General features: G+C 39.8%; 1 protein-coding gene across 1 annotated transcript in view; it reads right to left on the reverse strand.

The window, feature by feature from the left end:
* Positions 1-19128, reverse strand: part of RIPK2 (receptor interacting serine/threonine kinase 2) — a 38289-nt gene extending 19161 nt beyond the window's left edge. The window contains exons 1-5 of the mRNA XM_049782417.1: positions 18926-19128; positions 11437-11590; positions 7816-7971; positions 2162-2319; positions 338-387 (exon numbers count right to left, since the gene is read on the reverse strand). Of these exons, the coding sequence (XP_049638374.1) occupies positions 338-387; positions 2162-2319; positions 7816-7971; positions 11437-11590; positions 18926-19128 (721 nt within the window). The remainder of the gene's footprint in view (positions 1-337; positions 388-2161; positions 2320-7815; positions 7972-11436; positions 11591-18925) is intronic.
* Positions 19129-22291: the final 3163 nt, after the last annotated feature.

Here is a 22291-nt window from a genome sequence, read left to right on the forward strand (position 1 = left end):
CAAAACTTACTCTTTGATGAGACAGTACTTAAAATTTCATATTGTAATTGGGCCACATTGGCAGGAATTCATGATTCTTAAAAGCAGATGAAGTACTGAACGAGGACTGAAGAGTTAGTGACTTGATCAAAGTTAATTATTTTCAAAGCAAGACTTAGAATCTATTTTTATTATCTTACACAATTTCACTACTGATGAGCTATTCTGTTTCTGTAGTGTTTGCTATAAAACTAAGGTTAGGCAGCTTTAAAATAAGATGAGAAGATGAGCTTTCAGAAAGGCCTTCTTGTGGTTTACCAGCATAAATGAAAGAATTTGAAATCAAAGTACACCTTACCTTCAAAAGGCTGTTTTCTGGATAAAACTTCCCAAGTGATAACTGCATAGCTATTTAAGGGAAAAAGTATAAATACAGTAAGTATTTTATTAACTATGCATGATAAATTTGTAATCTAATAAAAATTTGATGCAACTATGTGCCTCATTTCATCAAAACTGCAATACGCTCTCCAACATTGAGAAAGTAAAAAACACTGGCAGTACTGGGAGAAAATTTTGAAAAGCTGGAGTAAATGCCCAGCATGGTCAAGTCCCCATGGTAGATACGGGTACCACAGGTCTATGTTCCTCAACATGGTTGGATCTGAGAATTGAATTGCCTGGTCTGGTGGGCTATGACTCAGTGAAAGATGCTCCTAAGCCCCTTGAAAACTGCAAAGAAAAACAACCAAAATAAAAAACAAACTATGGGCTAGAGACTTGATATCTGAACACCTTCCTTTAGCTTTGCTGAACCTAGACAGGACTCTAAAAATACCTCTGCTAAAGATGCCAGGCCCCTAGCTGAAAATATCTGGTCTGTGCAAATCGTACAATGGAGCCCTTCTTGGTTGACAGTCACCTATTTCCTCATTACCATATGGAAAGTATGACTACGTGTGTTCAATCTCTTTCTCAACTAAGCATACTCACATTTTCCCTCATGAATATGCATGACTTTTACAAAATACTTTTAGTCACAATGGCAGTGTTCAGGGCTCACTGCTTGTTCTGTCCTCAGGGATCATCACTCCTGGAAGAGTTTAGGGAACCATCTGGGGTACTGTGGATTGGACCTGAGAGACCACATTTATGTGCTGTACTCTTGCTCCAGTCCTGCATGACTCTTTCTAGAAGACTCCGCAATATGTATAAATATTTCCATCACCTACTTCTACTCTGCAGTATGTCCTCTTTCTGAATGACACTGGATCTATGGCTTGTGCTGACCAGTCTAGTTTCCCAGCTAACACGCTAATTTCTAACTAACTAAAACCTTTCTTTTCTACTTCTGTTATTATTATGGTATTTGAATATAAGCAAATAATATGAGATGTAAAAATTCACTTTTTATTTTTGAAAGTGACAAGGTAGTAAAAAGACTATATAAATTATATACTGAATAATAAAGATGATGAATTCTCATATTTTGTTTCATGAAGAAGTTCAACCTAATAAATTTTTAATTGAAAAGAGATTATTGTAATAAAATACTGAAGTTTTTGGGTGACTTAATATTTGTGCTTGAGCATCAAAATAAGCCCTTTCCTATCTAATTACATTATTTTCTTACACAAAATAAAAAGCAACATAACAACTGTATCATGTAACCTTATTCTATTGTTTTCCTGATTTAGTTGCTATATTCTATGGTAATGTTAAATATTAACAATATACTCTTCCCACCCTTAATAAAGAATAACATTTAATAGTACCCGTGAGCATTGTGTTGTACATTAACAGGATAATAAAGTAGGTTTTAAATTTTTAAAGAGCACATAAAAGACTTAAACCAAAGCATATCAATTTGAAGAATATTGACTATTGTGATCTCTAATTTGTATGGTTCACGGGAATGAGAGAAAGACTGAAAATCACACTCTAAGAATCATACGTAACAAAATAACAATTTGGTAACTTCACACTGTGATATATTAATCTCATTTTAAAGATAAGATTAACTGGGTTGCAAAAGGACAACAGAAGGTCATTTGCACTTTGATGAGTGGTGAGCTGGTAAAAATTAATACCATAAATCTTAATACTATTGTAACCATATTACTGAACAATAATAAAACTTGTTTTAAAAGGATTGATTCTGAGAAAAAGGAATATATTATACCTGTATATATCATGCTTTACACTGGCCCTGGACTTTTGCCCAGGTTCATAGTTTTCAGGTGGCATATAGATGATTGTGCCGCCTTCTGGTGCAGATTTACTACTTTTTGATTGTGAGAGAGACATCATGCGCCATTTTGATAAACCAAAATCTGCGATCTGTAAGGGAAAAGAATAAATAATTGAAATAAAAATTTTATTTAAAAAAATTCAAGAATTGGTTAATAAACGAAGTCAGAGGAATTATTAGATACTTTAATATTTTAGTGCTATTGACTCCACCCGTCTCAGCATTCAATTGATCAACGTAGAAATCATTAACTTTGTTTTTGTTTTTTCTATTAATAGTATCTGAAGAATAAAAAGGCCAGAAGTTGAAAGGTTCAGAAAGCATAATGCTATGTATTTAATACATACTTACATATATAACCATGTCTCTATAGAGCTATAAATATATGATCTTTTCAAATTATTTAGGATACCTATAAATAGTAATATTTACAGATATGAATGGTATTTACTGGTATAATACTGCTATTAATGCTCTTTGTAGAACAGAACTGAGAAAAATGGTAAATATCATTTTGAATTTTAAAAGGAAAAAGTGTTGATTTTGCAAAAATACAGACTGATGACTATAAATAACACTTCTTTTTTTATTATATATAATTTTTATTTTGACTATATTGGCTTACGTACCTTTCACAGTAGTATTTTAGGTACATATTAACATTGAATCAGGGGAGTTACCATCACCAAATTTGACCTTCCTCCACCCCCATTCCCATCCTGCATCCCATTTCCCCCAACCTCACCCCCGGGCTGCTAGTGTAGGTGGTCCCTTCTGTGTCTAGCTTACTACATAGTGATCATATTTCTGTTTGGTCCTGGTACCCTCCCTTAATTCCCCCTCTACTTGAGAGGGGGAACTAGATAGTTCAAGTTATGTGGTTTTGTTTAAAGAAGAAAAAAGCAATAAAGTGGGATAAAAATCAAATAAGCCTTATTCCAAACTGATAATTCTCACAATGCTGATAAGCAAAAACAAAAACAAAAAATCCTCCCAAAACAAACATCTAAAACAAAACAAAAAATTGACATCAAGGGAGGTTCTAGCACCATACTGTGATGATCTGAGGCCTGGGTAGATATTTATTCATAACTTGCAAATACCAAAAATATGCAAATTTTAGGACTGCAAAGAGCTGGGAAAGTTATAATCATTGATCTACAGAGATAACGTCTAAAAGTTCAAGAGTGGGTCTAGGGTACAAGGAATTAAGGAGCATGTCATGATGATGAACAAATTTAATCACTGCCACCCTATGGTCCTGGCTTGGGTGGGGGGCATATGGGACACCGAGGATCGAACTGAGATCAGTCCTAAATCAGCCATGTGCAAGGCACATGCCCTATCACTGCACAATCGTTCTGGTCCTGTAACTCATTTATTAAAGTATAAGGTTAAGATGCTCCTTTCACAGGTGAAGATAAGGAACAGCTGTAGTGACAATTGAGGGGAACTACCCATCATCAGGTAACTCCACACTTGCAGTTCTAGACTTAGTATAATAGGTTAAGTAGTATCTTTTTATTAGAAGCATGGAGAGTAACTTGTTTCCTTCTTTTTCTTCTCATTTTATTAGAGAGAGAGAGAGAGAGAGAGAGAGAGAGAGAGAAAGAGAGAGAAAGAGAGAGAGAGAGAGTCTCTTCAAGAAAACTTTGTTTTTGACTCATAAATTTTGGTAAACTTTTGTTATAATTTCTCGTTAAGTGTTTAATATTTATAACAATACTTATGTATATTGTTGAGTAAGAAAGTCATACAAAATAGTTATAGAGTAATAAATCATTCATCAAGTGCTTATTTAGTGCTATTAGATGCAAGGTAATTGACATTCTACTTCTGGATCTTTTAAGTGCATGAATCTTATATTAATAGAAGCATGATAATATAAAAATAATAAAGTGCAAAAATTTGGCCTTCATCACAATGAAACTTTTTTTGGGGGGGGTCACACCTGGCAGCACTCAGGGGTTACTCCTGGTTCTATGCTCAGAAATCATCCCTGGCAGGCACAGGGGATCATATGGGATGCCCGGATTTGAACCACCATCCTTCCGCATGAAAGGCAAAAGCCTTACCTCCATGCTATCTCTCCGGCCCCCAACACAATGAAACTTTTTGACTTATATTTTTTAAAGGAACAATGGCCTGTGAGAAAATATTATAATATTCTATATATTAATTAAAGACTCCTTTAATAGGCAAAGCTTTCAAAGTAAGACTATAAAAACCAAAGAATCCAACTATAATGAGCCTAAGAAAACAAAAATCATTTTCATACAAAGGATATACAGATGGCAAATGGTGAATAAACACACAAGAAATGTCACTAACATTAAGAAAATGTAAATTAGGAGACACCAAGGACCAATATTTACTTAATTAAACAGCTACAGTACAAGACCATGACATACAAAATGCTGGTGAGGATGTGGAAAAACTGGGTCTATCATATACTGTTGGTGAAACTTTATGAACTATATTTTATGGTACAGACACTCTGGAAAATAGCTGGGTGAATTCTCAAAACACTAAACGTACCTTATTATAAAATCCAGCATCTATACTCTTAGACATTTATCCGAGAGAAATAAAAATTTCTTTATTCAAAAAATTGCACAGTGTAATTGCCAAGTGGAAATAATCGAAATAATCAAATAATCAAAATAATCAAAATAAGCCTCAATAGGTAAATGATAAAATGACTGAAATACACTTTTCTATGAATAGTAGTCAGTTAAAAATAAAAAAGAAATACTGATACAAACAACAACTTGAAAGGAAGGAAAAGGCATTATAATCCTAAGTAAAAATAGTCATTCTCAAACTGTATGACTCTATTTAGAAAGCTCAACATGACAACCAGAGATGAAAAACATAGTTGTATGTTGTATCAAAGGGGAAGGAGGGAATTAAGTCTGTGTGACACAAGGAAAAACAAGTACAATATATAGTTTTGATACTATATATTTTGTCCTCTCTTTTTTTTTTTTTTTTTTTTTTTTTGGTTTTTGGGCCACACCCGGTAATGCTCAGGGGTTACTTCTGGCTATGCGCTCAGAAGTTGATCCTGGCTTGGGGGACCATATGGGACGCCGGGGGATCGAACTGTGGTCCGTCCAAGGCTAGCACAGGCAAGGCAGGCACCTTACCTCTTGCACCACCACCCGGCCCCTATTTTGTCCTCTCTTATTGCTTTCCTTAGTTGTTATTCTTAATGTAGCTGTTCCAAAGACCTGTGGTTGTGCATATGCCTGGCTGTGGTGTTTGCTGGCTGGAGTTGACACATCACATTGTAATATCAGTACACTTGGCCAGGGGCTTCTCTGTATCTTTAGTTGCAGTGTTTTCTTCACTTGTGCTCAATGAGGCTCAACCACCAGTTGAGACACACAACTTAAGGCTGTTGAGCTTCTTGTCCATGGGAGAAAAGAAACTCATGAATCTTTTTCTTCAGAGTGTTTTCCATAGTTGCAACTCCCTACTTTGGGGAGGCTTCTTGGGCCTTAAGCTAAAGGGCCTATTTAGACGTTCTTCCCACCCTGGTGGGTTTTAGACATGTAAAAGAGAAAGCCATAATGGTTGAGGGTGAAAGCTGATATCCCATAACAGTTTAGGGTGAGGGCTGATTAATCCAACTGTGATTTCTACCTGCTTACTCTGGCCCAGGTTGCAATCTTTTTGTGCTGCTTACACAGTTCTGGGTTTGGTATGGTTAGATGTTGGCTACCGTGACTGACTCAGTGGTTACTTTTGCAAAACTCCCTGCCATTTTTTCAGTGCTAAGTGCTGTCTGCTATAAGCCCATATACCAACAGGAAAAAGGCAACCTTCAAGTAATAAGTAACTTCTCAGCCTAGGGGAGGAAGACACTGCCTGATACCATGGAGCCAAGTCTCACTATAACTACATTCCTGAGTTAATAGCTAAATGCAACAAAGCTTGCCCCACCATAAAAACTGCTGAGAGTTCCGGAAAGTGGGCTACAAGCCCTACTTTAGGGTCATAGGGCAATTCCTTGAAAGCTGCTGATTTAGGAGTGCTTGCAAGATTGTCACTGCTTCTCCCTCCCTTCTGGAAAATGATTTACTGCCTTTGTTTCATGGCTTTCGCGCCAAAATGTATGATTGACACCATCTTTTACCTGCCCCCTTCTCCTTCTCTATATAAGAGATGCAGAACCCCAATAAAGACACCTTTGAACGGTCTGATCGCCAAAGGTCATTATTATTAACCTCTCTTAGATTTCTTACAGGTGTGGTTGTTCTTCTAGCCCTGCTAAATAAAGGTGCGGTCGTCCGTGAGCCTCTCGACTGATTCCTGCTGGCCGGGCCCCTCCGGGGGCTTGCAGGACCCCGCAGTTAGAAATAGCCTGTGGCACTTGTGGCACAGACAGAACTGCCAGGATTGTGATTAATGCATGTGGAACATGGGGGATTTGAATTAATGACCATTTGCTTACAAGGTTCAGGAGATTTAAACCATGTGCTATTCCTTGTGCCACTTTAGTCTATATCTTTATACTTAATTGGGGGGGGGTATCTTTGAAATAGTGCTCAGGGGCTCAGAGGTCACTGTGGGGGCATGATAGCTTTGTGGTCAGGCCCAATGATGTGGTTCTGACTAAAACTGATAGTGTAGAGGCAATCAGGGAAACCCAGCAGTTTATGGGAGACCATGATTGTAGGAAACTACACCTCTGCAATGTGATTGTCTGAGCCTCCTACATGCAAATAGTATGCCCAAGCCTTTTGAGCTGTCTCTTGAACTCTTCACACATTCACTTAAAAATATAACATTGTTTTTGAGGTTATACTAATTTATAAGGTTTATACCTTATAAATGTTTTATTTAGGGATTTTTTAGTGTTTGTTTTAGGGATATAATTATTATACCATGCTAATACTTTGCCACCAAAGTCCACTAGGCTCTTCAGACTATTCTATTCTTCGACTCCTACTTGGTAATGTTAGATCTGTGGTCAAGGTTTATGGGCTAAATTTTAGTGGACATCATCCATTCCGATGTTCCCCAAAAGTAAGTGCTATCACTCCCTGGGGCATTTCACTCCCTGGATAGATCCACTCCCTGGATCTATTTCCTTGAGGTGTTTCTTTAAATATCACATGGAAGTGCTGTCCTCTGGCATTCATATTTTTCATTCTGACTAATGGGTGACATTTTTATATAGTAGTGCTGTATCTTGGTTGTTTAAGTTGTTACACAATGTTACATATATGATAAAGTGCTACAGAACTACTTGCATTGTAGTAATACATGATCTTGATCTTGTTTATATGTTGATTACATGTGCTATATAACCGGTGAATCTGGGCTATGACTATGAGTACATGGACCTTTCATATTATCTTTGCACTTCCTGGCAACATTTTTTAAAAAGGCACTTTACATTAGAGAACAGAATGATTTGATATAATTTATTATAATTCTATCTACTTCTACCTGGTAGAATTACAGGCTATGTAATAGCAAGATATTAAATTGGCTAAGTAGAAGAAATAAGTAAAACACTTTAAAACACCAATAATCATAAGGGTGAAGATAAATATGCTTTAAGAAATAACTACCTTAACATGAAACTCATTATCCAATAAAATATTCTGAGTCTTCAGGTCATGGTGAAGTAGAGGAGGGTTCATATTGTGCAAGTAATTTACACCAAGTGCGATTTCATGCAGGATGCGAAATCTCAAAGCCCAAGGAACGTCAGGATATTCAGTTTTCTTCATGTGTACAGAAAGAAACAAAGTCAAAATTAATGCCCCAAACTCATTATGTTTTCACTTTAAAGTAGTGCTCAGCAGGCAGAGAGGTCATTCCTCAATACCTGGACAACTGTATGGGCCCAGTGGCTTGGTGCACAGGCCCAGCAATGTCGCACCACTTAGAACAGATGGGTTGAGGCCACCAGGGACACATTCAGCAGTCCTCAGGGGAACTTAAATATTCTAAGGGGAAACATCATGCTTCTAAAGTACATAGTATCATTCTGACATTAACATTCTTCTATTTTATTTTGCTCATATACTTTAGAGAAAACAATAATTTTTATAGTAATGATATTTTCCTTCCTTCCTGGTTGTATTAGAATTACAACAAGTATCAGGTATCCTTCAGCAACTTTTCAATTATTTTTAAACTAAGATCTAGGTACATCAGTATGCTCACACACATTTTATTATTTATAGCTTACAACAAATCACAGCATACGCCGCCCCATTGCATTACCTGTAATTTGTTTCTAGTATATGAAAGACATTCAAAATTTATATTCTAAGTTTTCAATTAATATTAAAATGGCTCAATGTTATAATAACTATCCATTAAAATCAGGAACATTGATATTTACTAACGATTAATGTTATTTTTTAATAACAATAAAAGTTGCTTTTGAGAAATAAAAATAGAAAATTTAGCCTCTGGAGTTCTTTCTGTGTAAAAAACAAAGATTCTCTTTATTCCTAAAACACATATTAAGACAGATCCATTTATATTTTTGGTACTACTTAGAAGTGATGCTCGCCTTAAGTTTCTTAAATGTTTTATTTATTTAATTTTGCTTTTGGCAACATTGCCACACAAGCAATGTTCAGCGATGACTCCTGGCTCTGCACTGAGGAATCACCCTTGATGGTTCTGGGTGGAGATGGGGAGGTTCCATATGGGATGCTGGGGATTGAACTGGTTGACTTCATGCAAGACAAATGCTCTACCCACCATACTATCACTAAGATTTCAACAAATATTTTATTAACATGCAAGTTAATGCGCTTCTCAGAAGATACAATACATTTGGTCTATAATGAAAATTACTCAGCATGCCACTAAATACATTTTGAAAAATGATATGAAAAAGTATCCTTGATACTGAAAGCTCCAAATTGTTCTCGAATCTCTTTTTCTCCCAATGGTTCACTAATACAGTTCAGTGCTATAGTCAAGGAATGTTCAAAATACTTTGTGTCTATACTTAATTTTCACTATTTTAACAAGCTTTTGAATTGGAGGTATTTTCTGACAATAAATCCCATCCAAATACAAAACAGAAAACCAAAAAAAAAAAAAACCAAAAAAAAAACAAAACCATACTTTCTGATGGTTCCTTCTTGTAAGGAACCTTTAAGAAAGCTCACAGGGGTCTCAAACTCGCGGCCTGCAGGCCGCAACTGCCCTCCATACATTTGTGGCCCTGCCCTAGAGGAATCTTTTTGTTTTGTTTTGTTTTAGTTGTTTGGGTCACACCCCCCAATGTTCAAGGCTTACTACTGACTTTGCACACAAGGATCACCCCGACTTTGCCTCCTGTGGCCCCCCAGGTAAACTGAGTTTGAGAGCCCTGTGTCTAGAACATTCTTTGGAACTGGGGCAATCATTGTTCCAGTAACAGAAATACTGGACAGTACTTGTGTCTATGATAATCTGAGAGGGCACTTTCAGTTTGTCTGAATAAAAAGAATTTCTGGGGGGATATGGAGTAAATTTTTTTAAGGCCATACTTGGCTGTGCTCAGGGGTTACTCCTGGCTCTGTGCTCAAAAATCACTCCTGGTAGGCTTGGAGTGATGAGATGCTGGGGACTGAACCTGGGTTGGCTTCATGCAAGGCAAACCGCCTACCTGCTATGCTATCACTCTAGACCCATGAATTTTTCAAAAAGATTTAGCATTAAGACACATACTTTTATGAGTCTCTGTTCTAGAATTTCTAGTGGTCCCTAAATTTGGGTGACAGGTATCTACTAAGGTTCAAGTATGAAAATGAATTAAAAGTTCTTTCTATTCAGTCATTTTTCTTTTTTCTTTTTGTTTTTGGGTCACACCCAGCAGTGGTAAGGGGTTACTCCTGGCTGTCTGCTCAGAAATAGCTCCTGGCAGGCACGGGGGACCATATGGGACACTGGGATTCGTACCAACCACCTTTGGTCCTGGATCGGCTGATTGCAAGGCAAACACTGCTGTGCTATCTCTCCGGGCCCTTCAGTCATTTTTCAACAATAAAAAATAAATCGTGCTTAACGAACATTTGTATCTGGATTTCTTATGGTGGTTACATAACTCCCGTGTTAATGCTAGGACTCTATCCTTGTTTTTGATGGTCACATTAAATAGAACGTGACATACCTTGAAAAAGGAGAAAGTCACTCTACCAATGGGTAACGGTGATAATCAAGTCTTCCTATTTTATTTATAGAATGTGAAGTGTCAGAATTCTGAGTATATGCGTAACCAAATTTTACAGATTACAGCAACAGTTCGTTGTTCCTCTGGTACTAGGATTAAATCCCGTGGAGCATGTGCTCTACTCTTAAGCCACTTTGCTGGTTTTATAGCCTCCAATTTTAACTAAGACAATTTAAACAAAATAGATTAAGTGATTAAGATTTCTCTAGAGATTCATGGCTTGGAGGGAATCGTAATATAATAAACTCAAGCAAACAACGAGTTGGGCAATAAATATTTTGAGGCTAAGGATTACCAAAAGTATTACTGATATGATTCTCAAAGCCAGAGATACGAGCACCTAAGAAAGAATGGTAATCGTCTCAGGTCACTGCCTACTAATTTGGGAAACTAAGTATTTTGTAGATGTTTATTTGCCCTGCTAATTCACATTACACATTAATACCATTAGCATTTGACTCCTAAACTGTATTTAATATAAAATAAAATCTGGTCTAGTTAACGATGCATTTATTGTGTCTAGTGTCCTTTTTGTTTCAAGTCTTACAGTGCATGCAGATATTGGTATTCAATCTAAGATCTAGAAACAGTAATCTATACAAAATAATCTAGGGCCCATAAAATATAAGGAAGGGCTCCACAGAATTTGGCAGCAGCAGGGAATCTGGGTCATTTTCACAAGTGCGCAAAGATTACTTCTGGCTGGTTTAGGGGTCCCTCCTGCTGGTTCTTGGGGAGCTAGATGGGGATCCAGGAGTCAAATAATAAGCAAAGCAAGCTGGGCTGTGTGAAAGCAAGTGGCTAAACCCCTGCTCTATGTCTCTAGCCTTCCATGATATTTTTAACACATGAAAGTTATACAAGGTGAACATTTACCATGATAATAATGTATTGTAATTATTATTCTCATTCATTTATATGCTTCCAAATCCTCTAACAATATATAAAATAAAATCAGTAAGCCTGAGTAAAATAATTGAAGTTAGTCACCAAAGTAGACGGTACTTACCCTATGTAGGAGTTCATTTAATGATCCATTTGGCATGTATTCGGTAACTATTCCCAAAAATTCAGGCTCATTGCAAATTCCCAAAATTGGAAGAATGTAACTAAATCTAGCTTTGTGCAAAATTTCAGCTTCTCTTAAAACATCAGTTCTTTCACTAAAGAAGGAAAGCGCACAATTATTTTTAAGTAATAAAATCATAATATTAAGTCTACATTTACTTTACCTAGTTTTTGACCTCATATACATAAGCAAAATCTCTGAATTTTTAGTTTAATATTTAAAGTAGGTCTAATGGATATCTGATATACTCCCCAAGTCTGTTCTGAGACCAGAGCAATTTCTATAAACTACTAACAAAAAAAAAATGTTATTGCTATGTAATTTTTTTTTGTTTGTTTTTTGGGCCACGCCCAGTGATGCTCAGGGGTTACTCCGGCTATGTGCTCAGAAATCGCCCCTAGCTTGGGAGACCATCTGGGAGGCCGAGGGATTGAACCTCAGTCCGTCCTAAGTTAGCTGTGTGCAAGGCAAATGCCCTACCACTTGCTCCACCACTCTGGCCTCTTGTTATGCAGTTTTGGGAATGGGAAAGCACTATAAAGTTTGAGTAAATCAATAAAACCTATTGATATTGAAGCTGTATCTGACCTAACTGAATGATTAAGTATTAAAAAATAAATTTGATTACAATATTAAATTCAGTCCTATGGTTAATAGTGTAAATTTCACAATTTTCTGAATATTAAAATATATAAGTATTACATTAAGTGACTATATGAATAGATGACTAAGTCTCTCTATATTATACACTAGAATTTAAGAATACTAATAAGAATAAATTATTTTGAAGAAATCCCTGATATAAATAAATCTCAGATTAATCTAGTTATATAGAAAACATAATATCCAACTTTTACTATGAATAAGCTTCTCAAGAAGTTTATGGAGAACATGAAGATTAAAACCCTATGTCCTCAAGCCGTCTAGAAATCTATTTTTTATTTTTGACCATACCCAGTAGTGCTCAGGGTTTACTCCTGGCTCTGCACTCAGGGATTATTCCTGACAAGGCACTGCAAACAATATGGAGTGCCTAGGATAAAATCTGGGTCAGCCTCTTGTAAGGCAAACCCCCTACTCCACTGTACTATTGCTATGGTCCCTGATTAGAAATCTTTTATGAAAAATAAGGGCTCATTATGATTTTGATTTGTATTTTCCTAATGTGTGAATATCATTTTATATGCCTATCTGCCATTTGTGTATCTTCTTTGTGGCTATTCTCTTGAATTTGGTTGATTCTACAATGAATATGTACATTAAAACATCATATTGCAGACTACAGATAATTATATTAATTATTCTTTTTTTGTTTGTTTTTTTGTATTATGGGTCACACCCAGCAGTGCTCAGGGGTTACTCTTGGCTCTGTGTTCAGAAATAGCTCCTGGCTCTAAGGATCATAAGGGATGCCAGGGATTGAACCCGTGTCTGTCCTGGGTCAGCCGTGTGCAAGGCAAATAGACCACCACTGTGCTACCACTCCAGCCCCTAATTATTCTTTAATATAGTTTAAAATGAGAGCAAAGTACAAAAGAGAAATATTTCAAATATAGCAAAGTCATAAATTCCACTAAAAACAAGCAAATAGAGGACTCAGGAGAGGTCAGAAAAGAGAGAATAAGCTTTGAAGTAAGGGAGTCAACATCATTTATATAGTTGACATTTCATTTTAGCATAGTAAGATAGATAATCATTAGTAAAGAGGGCAACCAAGACAAATGTGGCAACCAAGACAAATGTAGCCTCCAGGAGGATAAGGACAAGTGTTTCTTTCCTAGTGTATCCTCAGGTCTTGAAATAATGCTTTGCTTTTAGCAGATACTTAATAATGTCAATTATATGAGTTACATTAAAAGAAGTTATAAAATGGTAAACTGTTTAATATGAATCAGTGTATAAAAAGAATGAAGGTGGATAAGGAAAATTAAGGTCACATCTTAGAGCCTTAAAGTCAAACCAGGGTTTTTGTACTTTATCACTTTATTTGTAGTCTAAAAGTTGTGATCAAAGCTTTTCTTTTTTGGGAGAAAAGGGGTGGCCACACCTGATGATGCTCAGTGGCTACTGTGGACAGTGCTCAGGGTCAAAACTTTTGGTAGTTGTTGGGAACATAAGGTGCTAGGGATTGGACTACATAATCTTGGACTTGGTATGCGAACCATGTGCCTAGTTCACTGTGCTATCTTTCTGACCCCTGACCAAAGGTTTTTAAACAGAAGCCTGATGTGACCAGAACAAATGTTAGGGTGATGGACTTTGCAGCAGTAGGAGGTAAGATCAGTAGACTTCTGTGTTCATAAAAGTCAGTTCCTAATAAGGCTGGGTATCAGATTATAAAACTATTTAGGATGTAAAGTAAAGAGAATCCAAATGGTAAATGTTACAAATGGAAATTAAAATCAACTTTTAGATAAATAGAATGCCCAGGAAATGGTGACTGATGAATGGCTAGGAGGATTAAAATAAAAATGGAAGGAAGTTCAAGTTGTCATCAGTTTTCACCCTGGATAAAAGGGTATTGGTAGCAGCAATAGCAGAAATAATAACGTCTGTAAGCCTATTGGGTAAGTGATGATTAATCACCCAAACACTGGAAGCATGATTGTTAAAAAAGCAAAAGCAAAAACAATAGACTCCAGAGAGCAGACTGTAAGGCCTACATTAAAACAGACCAAAAGCAAGACAAAATAGAAAAACCCTAGTCATTTATAGTATGTAATGTTTTAAAAATAAAATTATAAGTAGGCATATAATGCAAAAATTCTCTTCTTCCTGTTCTTCAGCAACTTAATATTCTTCTGAATCAACCACCTCTGACCATGAGACCTGTTTTAATTAAACTGTTATTCTCTAAGTTTACACTTGTTCTTAGTCAAAAGGCTGAGAAGCTATCATATTCCCTACGTTTAAGCATTTCTATATTTACATTAAGAAACTTAGATCAAGGCTCAAGAGCTAGCTTAGTGGTAGACAAGATGCCTTGCACAAGCAAGCTCTTAGGTTCTATACTATGTTTCACCAAATTTTTGCCCAGAAAAAGGTGAAAGATAAAATAAAAAGGCAAGCGGACAGTTATTATCGAATACCCTCACAAGGACAGAGAGGATGGGCCTAAAGATTTCTAGATTCTCTAAGAAAAACTATAGAAAAAGGTATGTAGAGACATTCTTAGAGGAGCTTAATACATTCTTCCCCCTATTAAGAGTATGGAATATTTTTCCTTCTGCTGAAATCTCATTATATGTTAATCACTTTGCCTGCCTGCCTGTCCTCTATCTTCCTTTCTTTTCTTTCTCCCTCCTTCCTTCTATCGCTGCTTTTTAGCTCTGGGGACTATATTCGATCCTGGGATAGTATTTTATACATTTTAATTAGTATCATCATTGTTTTTCCCTCCCCAGACTGAGGGGCATAGTGGGCACTCCAAGAAATACTGGGCCCAGTGGTGTGGGCCTGAGAGACTGGTGCTGGGGCTAGTGATGTGGCTCTTGGTGTCCACCTGAGATAAGCATGGTGGTGCTAGGGCACCATGGGATGGCAGGGTATAAATTCCAAGGGGCTGTAAGCACTCCAGCTCTTTGTTTGAGCTATACACAAATCCCCTTCATATTTTCAAAAACAAATGCCATAAAAGATAGCTATAGCCTCCAAATTACCCAGTTATAAAACAATTATGTGTCATTAAACAATTACGTTATCTACAATTGAGGTTTCTCAACCTATTTGGGCTATTTCCACCTTTTCCAAAAAATAATTATTCAGCACTATCCCCTAATCTACCTTCTTAAAGTAAACAGACAACAAACCAGAAAGGACCCTGGAGGTTACCACTGTCCAGAATTCTCCCAGTGGTTCCGGCAGAGGGGCATTCTCTTGTCTCTGAATCCACTAATCTACAGGGAGTTTAGACAACCACTCAGACTCCTTCATTAGAAGGTATCTGAAGTTGGGCGAGGGCTAGTCATTGAACAGCAGCAAGATTACAAAGCATGACTCACCAATTGTAACATGTAGCAGAACAAAACATAAGCTTCTTTCAGGTGATTCCAAAGAACAACGCAAATATTATCCACACCAGAGACAAGAAAACATCTACTTATTATTACCCACTTAAGTGTGGAAATAGAAACTCTATGAGTCAACTGCCTAGCCCTATCTATCACTAAGAAATGAATACTGACTGCGATGTTAATATCTTGGGTAACAAGAAAGGTATGTGATATACTAACACCAGAGTAGTGCTTCACTACTTTGGTGAAATAAAATAATGCACTTCCACAGTAGCATTGCTCAGTAAGTACATAATGTGCATCGAAAAACTTAAACATAAAATTATGATCCAGAAATTCTACTTTTAAAAATGCATCCCAAAGAACAAGATGACATTCTTGTGAAAAGCTATTTGTACACCTATTTTCTTTGCAGTTCTACTTGCAGTAGCTGAGATCTGGTTGGGAAACAAACTGTGTAGCCAATTACAAAAGATTGGTTCAAGAAAATGGTCTAGAGCAGTGCTTCTCAATTATTTTCCGCATGCCCCCCCTAGGAAGAAGAAAACATTTTTCACGCCCCCCCTCGCATGACTGTAAATAGTATCTTTATTTAAAAAAACCTTATAAATAAAAAAATCATATTCAGGGCCCGGAGAGATAGCACAGCGGCGTTTGCCTTGCAAGCAGCCAATCCAGGACCAAAGGTGGTTGGTTCGAATCCCGGTGTCCCATATGGTCCCCCGTACCTGCCAGGAGCTATTTCTGAGCAGACAGCCAGGAGTAATCCCTGAGCACTGCTGGGTGTGACCCAAAAACCAAAAAAAAAAAAAAAATCATATTCAAAAAAAAAAAAAGAAAAAAAAGAAAAAACCTTTAACCTGCACAACAAAAATACATAAAATAATTTGAGCTGATTTTTTAATCAGAGGTGATGTCTGGCTTAATGGCTACAATGAGCACGTTTCGCAATGCGTAGCTTTTCGAAGCAGCGACTCTCAGCTCCAGAGACAAACAGAGACATAAACACGGGGCTTAGCTTGTTATGACAGTGTATGCTGAGGTCAAATGCAGCCCCCTTTATGGAGCCTCGTGCCCCCTCTGGGGCCGCACCCCATTATTTGAGAGAGAGAGAGAGAGAGAGAGAGAGAGAGAGAGAGAGAGAGAGAGAGAGAGAGAGAGAGAGAGAGAGAGAGAGAGAGAGTGTGTACGGGCTTATGGTGCTTGCCTTACATGCAGCAGACAAGGGGGTTACCCTAGTACCCCTCAAGGTCCCCAGAGCACAGCCGTAGTGATCCCTGAGCACAGAGTGTCAAGTCCTGAATACTGCTGGATTGTGATCCAAAAACCAGAAAGCAAACAAGAGGGAAAGTGTTATATATGCACAATGAAATGCTACCCAGCTGTGAGAAAAGATGGAATCTTGCTTTCTGACACAACATGGAAAGTGCACAAAGAAAACGAAGAGAACAAAATGTGAACCACACAATTTTAAATGTTCTAGTGGCCACAAAGAAAACACATGTTTTATAGAAACATCACAGCTTATTTACATAAAATCAATGATATATTAAAATTTCCCTCCTTTTTTTAGAGTTACTAAATGCTGAAAATCTGGGGGTACACTTAGAACACATCCAGATTCCCACGGTCACTCTCCATGCACAATATTGCGACCTGTGGCTGGAATTCTAGAAATTGATCATAAATTGCAGAGAAATGGGAAGGAAAGAAAGGGAGGAAGAAAGGACGGAGGGATAAAGGAAGAGAAGGAGGAAAGGAAGGAATAAAGGAAACAGGATGGGAGGAAGGAAGAAGGGGAATGAAAGAAGAGAATGGAAGAAAGGAGGTAGGAAAAGTGGGAAGGATGAAAAGGAAAGGAAGAAAGGGAAGAGGAAAAGGAAGGAAGCAAGGAAGGAAAGAAGGGTGGAAAGACGAATAGAAGAAAAAAATGGAAAGAAGGATGGAAGGATGGAAAGGGAAAGGAGGGAAAGGAAAGTATGGAAGAAAGGAAGAAGGAAGCAAGGAAGGAAAGAAAGAAGAGGGAAAGGGAAGGAGGGAAAGAGGAAGAAAAGGGTGGAAAGGATAGAAAGAAAGAAGCAGGGTGGAAAGGATGGAAGAATGGAAGGAAGGAGGAAGGAAAGGTGGGAAGAAGGATGGAAAGATGGAAGGGAAGGAGAGGAAGGAGGTAAACAAGGAAAGATGGAAGGAAGCATGGAAGGAAAGACGGGTGAAAGAAGGATGGAAGGATGAAAGGGGAAGAAAGAAAGGAGGGAAAGAAGGAAAGAAGACGGAAGGAAGGATGTAAAGAAGAAAGGATAGAAGCAAGGAGGGAAGCAAGCAAGCAAAGAGGAACGAAGACCCACGCTCACTCCAGGAAGCCCCTTCCGCCAAGACCTTCAGCCTCCGGCTGCGCTCCCAGATCTCTGCGAAGTCCTGCCCTGGGGAAGTCGGCCAAGGGAAAAGGGAAGAAGCCTAGCACTGAGGGAGGGCCCCCCTCCAGCGTCCCTGAGCCGGTCCCCAGCCTGGAGGTCACGGGGAAGAAAGCCAGCCAGCTCCGCATGGGGCGGGGCCCCGTCCACCCATGCGTCCCTGTCTGTCCGTCCCTCATTGAATGTCCCTGTCGGTCTGTCCCAGAGTCTGTCTGTCCATCCATCAGTCTGTCTTACTGTCTGCCGCCGGTCTGTCAGTCTGTCCCTCTCTCTGTTCATCCATCAGTCTGTCCGACAGTCCGCCTGTCTCTCCATGTGTCTGTCCGACTGTCTGTCCATCTCTGCCTATCCGTCCCTCTCTCTGTTGGTCCATCGTCTGTCTGTCTGACTGTCCATTCATCTGTCTGTCTATCCATTTGGCTGTCCGTCCATCGGCCCCTCCCTCTGCCTGTCCGTCTGTCCGTTTGCTTGCCTGTCTGACGGCTATCCCTCTAGTGTCTGTTCACCTGCCTGTCGCTCCCTTTGTCCGTCTGTCTGTCCCTCTGTCTGTCAGTCCACCAGTCTTTTTGTCAGTCCCTCTCTGTTCAGCCATCTGTTCGTCTGTCTGTCCCTCTGTGTCTGTCAGTCCATCAGTCTTTGTCAGTCCCTCTGTTAGTCCGTCTGTCGGTCCCTCTGTTCACCCATCTGTCCGTCTGCCTGTCCATCTGTCTGTCTGTCCGTCCATCTGTCCGTCTGTCCATTTGTCTGTCCGTCTGTCCGTCTGTCTGTCTGTCCATTTGTCTGTCTGTCCGTCCATCTGTCCGTCTGTCTGTCCATCTGTCCATGTCTGTCTGTCCGTCCATCTGTCCATGTCTGTCCATCTGTCTGTCCGTCTGTCTGTCCATCTGTCCGTCTGTCCGTCAGTCCATCTGTCCGTCCCTCTGTCCGTCTGTCCATCTGTCCGTCCGTCTGTCCGTCCGTCCGTCCGCCCGCCCGCCCGCTCCCTCGCGGCCCCCCGCGGCTCACCCGTCCCGCAGCGGCGCGTGGAGGTGCAGGTGCTTGACGGCGACGCGCACGCGCCAGTCTGCGTGGCGGGCGGCGGAGACGGTGCCGGACGCGCCGCGGCTCAGGTAGCGCAGGTCGGCCAGCTTGTGCGCGGGGATGGCGGGCAGCGCGCTGCTGATGGGCGCGGACGCCGAGGCCTCGCCGCCCTGCGCGCTCATCGTCATGGTCGCCGCCGCCTCCCGCGCCACGCGCCAGCTAGCTCGCCCGGCGGCCCATGGCGCGAGCGCGCGCGGCCGGCTCGACCCGGACCGGCAGCCCTCAGCGCGGCGAGGGCGGGCCGGGCGGGTGTGCGCAGGCGCGGACGCTAGACGGTCGCGGTCGCGGAGCTGTGCGCATGCGCGACCGCTGGGTCCCCACCCGGCGGGTCGAAGCCGTCAGCTGACCCCTCGAGCGTGTCGGGGGAATTTTTTTTTGACCTCAGCGCTCAAGGCGCCTGTGCACGGACCGCGTAGCCGAACCCTCTGCGCCTGCGCAGAAGGGGATTGACGCCTCGTGACCGGAAGTAACGTAAGAAGATGGATTTTGGTGTGGGGCTGGAACCGGAAGTCACGTCGAAGGCGTTGCAAGGTGCTATTTGGGGACCGGAAGTGACGCCGAAAAACACAAGGTGTAGTGTTGGGACAGGAAGTGACGTCAAGGCCTCAGGCCTCAAACACCCTGTGGCCTCTCACCCCCGGGTCCAGTTTTCCCCGTGCTTTCTGCACCTCTTTGGGGGAAGGAAGGAAAAAGGGGAAACAAGTTTAAATGCCCCATTCTTAAGTGTTCATGACTGGATTTCTCCCCCACACCCTCATTTAAGTTCCATGTGCACAGTGGCATACACTAGCCCAGTGTTTTTCAAGCTTTTTTTCAGCAAAGGCACACTTTTTTTCATAAAAAAATAAAATCACCATTAGAAAATGTTAAGAAAGATTTAACACTTTGCCTAGATTGACTAGATATAAAGTGATTCTCTTGAATGGGATTCAAATAAACCCATGAAATCATTTTATAATTACTTTATTGTGAAATAATAAAGTATTTTTATGATTGTTCATATTTCTTTTTACTTACTCAATCTAATGATTGGCCTATTTGTGAACCGAAGTCGCATGTTTTGGATGAAATTGGGATTTTTTTCCAATGGCACACCAGACAGTTTCTTGGGGTACACTAGTGTGCTGCGGCACAGTGATTGAAAAACACTGCTATAGGCAGCATCTGCGCAATAACCGCGAGAGACTCCGACTTCGCTGGTCCTAGGTAAGACAGCAACAACGGTTTACAAGTTTTAGAGAAATTTGCAATGTTTAACGCCACCCCTGTCCCCCCAATGCATATGTGAGGTCATCTTTTGACCTTTAGCAAATGTTTACCTTTTTGTTTAGTTAGGTGTTTTGTCAAATGAGGTTGCAGATAATATACACAAACCCATGATCCTTATAGGGATTTAATGGATTCAGGGATAACAGTTGTAAGGAACGCATGATTTCAGTGGAAACCAGTATTAGCCTTCCTTCCTTCCTTCCTTCCTCCCTCTCTCCCTCCCTCCCTCCCTCCCTTCCTTCCTTCCTTCCTTCCTTCCTTCCTTCCTTCCTTCCTTCCTTCCTTCCTCCCTCTCTCCCTCCCTTCCTTCTTCTCTCCCTTCCTCTCTCCCTTCCTTCCTTCCTTCCTTCCTTCCTTCCTTCCTTCCTTCCTTCCTTCCTTCCTTCCTTCCTTCCTTCCTTCCTTCCTCCCTCTCTCCCTCCCTCCCTCCCTCCCTCCCTCCCTCCCTTCCTTCCTTCCTTCCTTCCTTCCTCCCTCCCTCTTTTCCTCCCTCCCTCCCTCCCTCCCTCCCTCCCTCCCTCCCTCCCTCCCTTCCTTCCTTCCTTCCTTCCTCCCTCCCTCTTTTCCTCCCTCCCTCCCTCCCTCCCTCCCTCCCTCCCTCCCTCCCTCCCTCCCTTCCTTCCTTCCTTCCTTCCTTCCTTCCTTCCTTCCTTCCTTCCTTCCCTTCCTCCCTTCCTTCCTGTGTGCAGGAATTACTCCTTGCTCAGAGCTCTGGAGTTACTCCTGGTAGAACTTGTAGGACCATATGGGATGCCAAGGATTGAACCCAGGTCATCCACGTGAACAGCAACCACCATACCCACTGTACTATTGCTCCAGCCTCTAAAATGAATACATTTAATTACTTTCAGATTTACCTTTAAAAGACATTTCAATTTACTTTCAAAATGATGTACTCACATACTTTAACTTTAAAAGTAAAAGAAATGTAATGGAAAATAGGGTTGTGGAATTTGACTCCTTACTAAAGGGAGTACTAACTAATCAATACCAAATAAAGATGATAAGTTGCTCAAATTAATACCAGTGGGATACCACAATAATACTATAATATCTAAAATTAATAACATATTAAATGAAGGAAAGTGTTTATAGAAATCGAACTCTTCATTCTCACTGGTGAGAATTTTGTTCATGGAGTCTATGACTCAGCACTTCCTTCTCTAGGTATGTAGAAATGTTTATGTCTGTACTAGAATGTGCATAGCACTGCTATCAGAGGATATCAAATTGGATACTGCTCAAGTACTGATAATAATTAGAATGTATAGGGGCGAAAAGATAGTGCAATGGGGATTTTCCTTGCATGCAGCCAACCCAGGTTCAACCCTCTGCATGTCATCTAATTCCCCAAGCATAGCCAGGATTCATTCCTGATTACACAACCCTGAACACCACTGAGTGTGGCCCATCACCCAAATTAGAATGGATACATAAATCATGCCACGTTTACAGATAAGAATATTAAATGGCAGGAGTATTAAATAGGGTACAACATGATTTGATTATTGCTATATTGTAACTAAACGTTAAAGTTATTATAAAAATAAAAAAATATATTTTATATATGTGTCTCTTGCTTTATGTAATAACTATTACCAACATTGCTTTTCAATTTGTTTGTTTTTCACTTAACAGTCCATATATTTACATTAAAATGTATAAAAGCTTCACTCTTGTTTCAAATGACTAATCAATATATCATAGTTTATTTCTCTTTGTGGATACTTACATGCTTTCCATGTATTTCTACTAGAATTAGTGTGTTAGAGTTTGAATTAACACCAGGCTCTGAATATCAGAGAACACCTCTGATAATGCATGGTACAAAAGGGAGTTTATTTAGTTAACCAAGGTTAGAGCCTCATCCCACTAGGGAAGTCTCGGCAAGGACCCTGAATCAAATCTTCAACTAGTTTATGTAGAAATTTCAAGCATTAACAGACCATAAACAGTATAATCATTTCATTGTATAGATGTCTTAATCACTCATTTTTCTGGCTCAACCTTGGTTGTCTAGGG

Source organism: Suncus etruscus, chromosome 10, assembly GCF_024139225.1.
Source record: "Suncus etruscus isolate mSunEtr1 chromosome 10, mSunEtr1.pri.cur, whole genome shotgun sequence".
NCBI classification, from domain to species: Eukaryota; Metazoa; Chordata; class Mammalia; order Eulipotyphla; family Soricidae; genus Suncus; species Suncus etruscus.